Here is an 8,730-nt window from a genome sequence, read left to right on the forward strand (position 1 = left end):
TTAGTCCCTTATCTGATTTAGGATAGGTGAAGATCCTTTCCCAATCTGTTGGTGGTTTTTTTGTCTTATTGATGGTGTCTTTAGCGTTGCAGAAGCTTTGNAGTTTCATGAGGTCCCACTTGTCAATTCTCGATCTTACAGTACAAGCCATTACTGTGTTTGCATTTTAATTTCGCCATGCACAATACATTTTCATTCCCTAGGGTGGGGTAAAAGGTGACTATGGAAAGAACTTTGTTGTTAGTTTTATTAAGCAAATTCAAATATAGTTGGTACTGTAAATTAAGCAGGATTTCCTAATTTTAACATCATAAGTACATAGTTATATTCAAACCCTGGTTTTCCAGCTAGGGCCATGTGCAAAGTAATAGTGAGGATAGAGTATGTTAATTCAAAGTAACACTGTTTGTTTCCATCACTGTGTGGACAAGATGAACAGAGGTTATGAATATAGCCTCAGTATTTCAAGTGTCTCAATTACAGTTTTCACACCAGCATTCCAGTTGTTGGTATCAGCTTATTGTCTTCTGTTTCCCATGATGGAAACAGATAACTGTGACTCAGCCATCATGGGTAATGTTCAGATTAGGGAAGAAGCTAGAGAGTAATTAATCTTAGGGGAGAAAGTCCTGCAGTCTGAGTTGTGCTTCATCATTAATACCTGCTCAGAAAGTAACATATACCTCTGCCCCACCTCACCCCACCCCACACCACACCACAGGAAATGTTCCATCTACTATTGAAAGTAGGTCATTTTCTAGTATGTTACAGATGAAAGAAGTCTGCCTCCTTGTTACATTGTAAAGTGGGCTTTCAGGAAGGGTCAGGGTCATGGCAAGGTCAGAGTACACCATTTGGGACAGATTACATACCAGGTAGGAGAGATCAAGATCAACACTTGCCAGATGGAAGGGCATTGAGACTCCGTGTGGTTGGACCTGGTGCTTGGTGCCCAAGCTTCTTCTGCAGCACTTTGCTTTGTTCTGCCATTCCAATATGAAATCTCTCCCGTTAGTGAGAATCATTTTTAAATGGTTTGGGGGCATATGCTTTTTTTTCCCTGACTAGTTCTAAAAGAATACTTCCATTTAGTTTCCAAAGACATTCACAGCATCTGCAATTTGTTCATGCTTTATGATTAAAACTAAAAGGAACGCAAGACCATATCCATTTAATAGGGACACAGAAGTAATGTGTGCTAAAGGATGTGTATCTTTCCTATCTGGCAGGTAAGTAGACCTAGCATAGTACTCAGGAGATGCTTGTAAACTTTGCCTGAATTAAGTAGGATATGTGTAATATTTAAGGAATCATATCTAAACATAATTTGAGCATGCTGTTCTCAAATCTGTTTAAGACATATGGTTATAAATAATAAATTAGTATTTATTTTAGCAAAAACCATTTAGGAATTAATTAAGCCTATTATTTTGAATGCTGTAGCTGATGTTCTAATATTACAAACCTCAAAATGTTTCACTGGTATCTCTAAATCCATAAAATGTCCAGTACATCCAAAGACAGAGGGCTTAGAATTGGTTCTCTTAAGTAAAGTACAATAAGCTTATTAACCAAGTGGGAAGCAAATGTGGTACAAATGCATCAGGAAAGTCTATTTCTTTTTCCCACCCAGGGATGTAGAAAAGTAGAGGAGATGTTGCTACTGGGCGGGAAGGTTTTGTTAAAGCACACATAGGCATAGCACCGAGTGGCTTCTTTCTGATTCAATTTCATAAATTGCTGCATGAGGAAGCGCTCTCCGGTAGACAACCCTCAGAAATCAGCACTTAATATGGCAGTAATGGTTATTGCTGTCATTCTTTACATCTTTAAAAATAATTAAGCATTACTGCACAGGCATTATAAAGTTCCCCTATCACCATTAAGAGGATATTTGAGGTTTGATGTAATTTAGCAAATTACATTATACAGTAGTTAAGGTTTTATGCAGTGGAGTTAACTGAGTGGTAGTTAAGCACTCTTGCCATACAGTGCATTGTACGGAGTTCCATGTTCCAGCTGCTGTCAGCTCTGTTCCAGTGTCATTATTGCTTTGCAGGCTGATGTTCCTCAGGGAGTGATTCGAGTGCAAGCTCCCCATCTTTCAAAAGTTTCCATGGCAATACAGCTAACTGAAGAACTAAAAGCCAGCGATGTGCTTGCCAGGTTTCTCAGCCAAGAAAGGTAGAGGTCTGTTTTAATTATTCTGTGGGATAACTCATTTTTATATTTATATTCTCTCTCTCATCCCCCCTCTCCCCCTCTCTTCTCCCCTCTCCCCTCCTCTCTGTATCTCTTTCTGTTTCTCTCTTTCCCTCCCTCCCCCTCCTCTCCTCCCTCCCCCTCCTCTCCTTCTCCTTCCAGCTCAGTGTGTGTGTGTGTGTGTGTGTGTCTTACCATATGAACAGCAGAGCAGAGTTGACAATTAGACCCTTGGAAAGAATAGTCAGAGGTAGACTGTGTGCAAGTTGAAGTTGTTTTATGCAGCCTATGTGAGCAGCCCTTCACCATTTGCCTACAATGAGCTTGGCAAGTGAAACTACACAACGGTAATTCCAGAGCACTTGGTTGGAGGTTAATTACTGTTTGTAGGCTGTTACAAAGATTGCTAATTAGGATGCAGCAGGATTAAAATGAAGATGTAACTTTCTCTATGAAATTTAATGAATAAGAAAGAAATGTTCCAATCTGAAAACTGAAAGCTTGGGTGATTGCAAAGGACAGTCAGTCCCCTGAGGTCTAAGTAAGGAGAAGAGAACAAGCTGTTCTCACTAGGGAGGATCATGTCCTTCTTTGCACTGGGGCAGATACCTTACAGTCCTTAGAAAGCTCCTTACCATCATTGTATGCATTATAGACTGTGTGGTTTCCATTCAACCTGTGTCAAATTTGAGGGGTCCTATAGCCTTTCCCATTTAAATATCTAAATATCTTATTTTGGGTGTAAGTCACCTTTAGTGACATTCCTATTTATGCTATGAAATTAAAATTCTATTTTAAAAAAGTATGTGTGTGTGCATGTGTGCATGCGTGTGTGCCTGTGTGTATATGTGTGTACAAATTTGTGAAGCCCTTTCTCTCTTTCTACACTGATATGGATCCTAAGGGCTAAACTCAGGTCACAAGGCTTGTGCAAGAAACTCCTTTACCCACCGAGCCATCTTACCAACCAAGAATTTTTTTTTAATTAGGTATTTTCTTCATTTACATTTCCAATGCTATCTCCATACCCCCCCCCTCCACTCCTCTACCCACCCACTCCCACTTCTTGGCCCTGGAGTTCCCCTGTACTGAGGCATAAAAAGTTTGCAAAACCAGGGGGCCTCTCTTTCCAATGATGGCCGACTAGGCCATATTCTGCTACATATGCAGCTAGAGTCAAGAGTTCTGGGGTACTGGTTAGTTCATATTGTTGTTCCACCTATAGGGTTGAAGACCCCTTTAGCTCCTTGGGTACTTTCTCTAGCTCCTCCATTGGGGACCCTGTGATCCATCCAATAGCTGACTGTGAGCATCCACTTCNGTGTTTGTTAGGCCCTGACATAGTCTCACAAGCGACAGCTATATCAGGGTCCTTTCAGCAAACTCTTGCTAGTGAATGCAATGGTGTCATGGTTTGGAGGCTTATTATGGGATGGATCCCTGGATATGGCAGTCTCTAGATGGTCCATCCTTTCGTCTCAGCTCCAAACTTTGTCTCTGTAACTCCTTCCATGGGTGCTTTGTTCCCAATTCTAAGAAGGAGCACAGTGGCCACAGTTAAATCCAGAGTGTTAGCATCTCAGTATATGTACTAATACACATAGTCTTTCTTTGAGGTTTATGTCATTCTATCAATGGAGAGTTTCAGTCAGGTTGTGTGCTGATGCCTCTGTAGGATCAACTTTATGTTCATATTTGTCCTCTTTGACTCTGCTAGGTGTTAAAAGGAGAGGAAGAAAGCTTAAGTCCATTCCCCATTGTATAACTTCCGAGAATGGAAGTGGAAGCCTGCAGCAAATACCATCATTCCTTCTGTTTCACTGATGGGAGCTCAGCCAGGGAATGTATTTGCCCCAGATCACACATGAACCTATATTTTGTCCACAGAGGCAGCCCCTAAACTCATCCCACACCAGTCTCTGGGAGTCACTCTGGCATTAACGTCTTGAGTTGAATACCTCAGAATTAGGGGCTGGATACATTTGGAATTTCTCAGATTGAACTTTTCTCCCTTGAGTGTCTCTGCTACAATAAAGACAGCTAGCTCCCTCTCTTGTCTCCACCTTTGACCCGTAGATGCCACCTTTGACCTTTCTTTCCTCCATGGGCTTGTTCCCTTCCCTCCCAGAGTGGAGATCTTGATGACTTGTGACAGGAGCCTCCTACAAGCTCCAAGGACTTCTGCTCATCTTCCCTAATGTTCCAATTGTAACTCCTTATGAAGTTGTACAATGTGTTCAACTTTAATACTTTTGGTACAACCAGAAACATTAGTTCATATATTCAAATGCATGCTGTCATGGTTTACATATGCTTGGCCCAGGGAGTGGCACTGTTGGAATAGGTGTGTCACTGTGGGTGTGAGCTATTAGATCCTCATCCTAGCTGCCTGTAAGCCAGTGTTCTCCTAGCAGCCTTCAGATGAAGATGTAGAACTCTCAGTTCTTCCTTCCCCATGCCTGCCTAGATGCTGCCATGTTCCTGCCTTGATGATAATGGACTGAATCTTTGAAACTTTAAGCCAGCCCTAATTAAATGTTGTTCTTTGTAAGACTTGTCTTGGTCATGGTGTCTGTTCACAGGAGTAAAACCCTAACTAAGACACCATGTTATGCATTAGTCATGACTTAAGCAGCCCTCAGTAAGCGTCTGTACTGTCTTTTTCCTCTACTCTGTACTTTTCCTCACTTATATCCCACCTGATTGGAACACTAGGGAAGCTGGCTCACTTTCCCTCAGCATTCCTTGTCTGTCTATCTTAGCCCAAGCCAATGAGTATACATCAGACCAAAAACTATAAAAAATTGGCCATTTACCCATCAGTCTTTGGTAAAATATTGATACCTCTCATTTGTTATGAATTTGTTAATCTTATATACAAGCTATCAGGTGCCAGAAAATTTGTTTAAGCTTTCTGGAAAATGAAAGAACTGTGTAGACACTTGAGACTTGCTCTGAGAGCAATATTGGACTAAGTTCTTAAAAAAATCAAAGGAATATTATATAAGAGAGCTTCCTCCTAGAAATATGAACCTTGACTCTAAAGTCTTATCAGGTTTGTGAAGTTATTCTTTTATAGAATTACTTAGAAAAATTGCTGAGTTGGAAGATTTTTGTATATGTGTGCATTTGATATTTTAGAAATGTTTACTTTTGTAACTGTTATGTAAAATCAAAACCATATACAGTTATGGAACAGCGAGAGGTTCCCATTAATGGACATACTATGTAAAGTCAAAACATGGCGGAGTGTATCTATGGGCTTAAGCTACATCAGCTTTTTATGGCAGGTTGAGAAAATCTATTCTTTTTTTGTTGTTGTTTTGGTTTTTTTTTTGTTTTGTTTTGTTTTGTTTTTCGAGACAGGGTTTCTCTGTACAGCCCTGGCTGTCCTGGAACTCACTTTGTAGACCAGGCTGGCCTCAAACTCAGAAATCCGCCTGCCTCTGCCTCCCGAGTGCTGGGATTAAAGGCGTGCGCCACCACGCCCGGCCTGAGAAAATCTATTCTTTGAAGAATATAAATGTATAAATAGCACACTGAGTGGAGTCAAGTCCAGAGTGCTTATTTCTGCACTGTATGGGTGAGCTCACCTTCCCCATTTGAACAGCCAGCCTATGGGGCAGTTCTTAATTTATTGTGGTCATCTTGTACACCATGACTGTCCTCTTATACAGTCTCATGATGAATACTAAGCACAGTAAGAAAACTGAGTCAGATCCTTGGCCTATATAGGAACAGATAATCATATTAATAATCATGCAATACCAATGTTGAATTAACTTGGGTTTTTGGTGTTTTCAAATTTTGATAGTGATTTATTCCTTTGCCTTTAGATATCTGATTCTATTTATTTCATTTCCACGTGTGACACTTTTATTATCTGTTGGGAACATTTAACAAAGGAGAAAAATACAAAAGTGTATAAGTTTAGTAGATCTGAGTTATGAATTCCTATGCTGGCTAGAATTCCCCAGCCTGTTAAGTGGATTTATCTGCAAGATGTTTAAGGATGCAACTAATCAGTTTGTTTTGTCCCTGATAGTGGGGTTGCCCAGACACTCAAGAAAGGAGAAGTTTTCCTGTATGAGATTGGAGGAAATATTGGTAAGCACAGTTTCATTCTATGTGGTGAGGTTGCCAATGGTTGATATTTATACCTGTGGAATAAAAACATTGCTGTATTCGAAAGCAATCATAGCAAGCCGTAGATGGTTGCTGGTTGGTATGGATTTGTTGAGCAGGCTGACTGTTCTTCCTGGGGACTCTTTTTGAGCTCTTTCTGTTTACATAGTCGTTTAAATTTACCTTTGCACAGTTGACCGTTCCTTTCACTGTTAAGTCTTGGAAATTAGTGCGGTTTCTTGACTGGATTAAAAATGATTTGATGTTTAATAAAGGCGGGGAGGTTTTAATGAAGCATTTAAAGTCCATCACACAAAGCATTTTCCACATCTTAATTAGATTCTGACATTTAGAGAATGACTAGACTACCAGATTGACTGTTTCAACGCCCAGGCTAGTCCTTTGAATGTGGTCATGAGAAACCAGGACGAGTGAGCAATAAAGACTTTGAAATCTAAGCTCTTAAGCCATAGTATAGTTTTATGATTTAGCTTGCCGTGTTGACTGACACCACATCTCGTTCACAGGGGAACGTTGCCTCGATGACAATACACACATGAAGGACTTGTACCAACTGAACCCGAATGCCGAGTGGGTCATAAAATCCAAGCCAGTGTAGAGGACAACCCCGAGGACGTGTCATCATTCTTGCTGGGTCAAGAGTATAAATAAAAGTAGCAGGTTTCTTAACTGTTCAGCTGTACCCAATTATTACAAATTGATACCCTCGAGCCTTAAAATTATAGATTTTTTTTTTTGTGGCTTGCACAATTGTTGTTATTATTGTTAGAAAATAAATATTGTTGGAGTAAGAAAAAAGGGGCTTAATTAGCTTGTGGGCTGTTTATATATACACAATTTAAAATGTGTTCATATGTGACAGCTATCTCTTGTATGAGATAACTTCTTTACCGCTTTCCCCCCCCCCCCTTTGGTACTAGGTATTGAAGAAGAACTTTGCTCATAGTGGGCAAATGTTTTAAGGCACCTAGTGATATCCCCAGCAGATTAAATACTCTTTACTAATAATAGACTTACTAACAGAGTTTTGTGCTAGTTACACTTTAAGAATATTGTCTCCCCTTCCTTACCCCTCCCTATTTATCTTCCCTTAATAAAATTTGCTTTTTAACTAGAAAGAGATAGTTAATAGCAGGTATAAAAAGCCATGAAGGCAAAGATAACTCAGCAGTATTCTTGTTACCACAAAATGTTAGTACTCATGGCTTTGAATCATCTGTCTAAACAACGTAGGCAGTTGCTTCTTGAGTTTATTGGACTAATGTGCACAAAGCTGTACCCATTGTCAAGACCCAGACTGCCAGGACCTTTTAATTATCACCAAAGCATTAAATGTTTAAACACTCAGGAGAAATAATATGGAGCCACACAGACTGAGTCATCTATGACCACAATGGGAAAAGCCAGATCACTTTGTGTGTACAACACTCTTTCAGATAGAATCTGAAAAGTCCCATATCAAGTTACTTGGCAACATTATACACACCATAATAGTACAACCTGGAACAATTGGAGAATACATTGTAAAATGCCACTTTCCCTCCTTTCAGAGTGAGTCTTCAGGGTATGACAATCATTTATGTGAACAAGCTTTTGTCGGTGTGTGTATTTTAAAGAATCTGAGTCAGTTTGTTAAGATGCTGTGCAAAGTATTATCCCCAGGGCTTTTTGTGCACAGACCACACTGTGATAGAACACGGACCTCTGCTGTAAATAAGAGAAATGAAATAAGAGCACTGTTCACTATTTCATAAGGGTAGAGTGTCACTGACGAAAGGTGGCATGTGTGGATGAGCCACCGACATATGATGACACTGTTCATAGTTCTTTAGGGGAAGCCAAACACACATCCTCAGAAGCTCTTGATGCCACTCCAGGAAAGAAAGTGCTGTTCATGAGAACAGGGAAGTGTTGAGCATACAATGACGAGAGCAGCCTGTGGATGGGTGCTTTGGTAGCACTAGGAATGGGTGCTGTGGTTATGCCATGGGAATTCATTCGTGCCATTGCTTTTTGTATTTAAAGAAATGTTATAATTAAATGAATTTTTCTAAACAATCATCTCTTGGAATTATTACATTACAGGGGTATGTTCACGAGTCTATGTTTGTCTTTTTAAATTATTTTAATTAACAGTCTATTTTCAATGTAATTAAGTTCTATTTACTACTACTCTTTATTGGTTCTATTATGTTCCTGTATAGATTTTAAATTCAGAAGGCATTTGAGAAAACCTTAATTTTTTTTTTTTTTTTTTAGGTTTCTTCTCCCGCACCCCCTTACACAAATATCTATTTTTTAGGACTTTCAAAACACATTTTTAAATTATAAGAATATATTTATTTCCTGTTTAACAAAATTTTTATTGATGATTTAATGCAA

At 39.5% G+C, this 8,730-nt stretch overlaps 1 protein-coding gene across 5 annotated transcripts in view; it reads left to right on the forward strand.

Annotated features, from left to right (window-relative positions):
* Window positions 1-8,500, forward strand: part of Arhgap18 (Rho GTPase activating protein 18) — a 221,199-nt gene extending 212,699 nt beyond the window's left edge. For 4 of the 5 annotated variants that reach the window (XM_029482498.1, XM_029482496.1, XM_029482497.1 and 1 more), the window contains 3 exons: window positions 2,060-2,184; window positions 6,248-6,309; window positions 6,855-8,406. In XM_029482498.1, coding sequence (XP_029338358.1) covers window positions 2,060-2,184; window positions 6,248-6,309; window positions 6,855-6,946 — 279 coding nt within the window. In that variant the 3' untranslated portion in view covers window positions 6,947-8,406. Of the gene's footprint in view, window positions 1-2,059; window positions 2,185-6,247; window positions 6,310-6,854 lie in introns of all 5 variants that reach the window. The other variant, XM_021175112.2, reaches the window with a different exon arrangement.
* Window positions 8,501-8,730: the final 230 nt, after the last annotated feature.

The sequence above is a fragment of the Mus caroli genome, chromosome 10 (genome assembly GCF_900094665.2).
Source record: "Mus caroli chromosome 10, CAROLI_EIJ_v1.1, whole genome shotgun sequence".
In the NCBI taxonomy this organism is placed as follows: domain Eukaryota; kingdom Metazoa; phylum Chordata; class Mammalia; order Rodentia; family Muridae; genus Mus; species Mus caroli.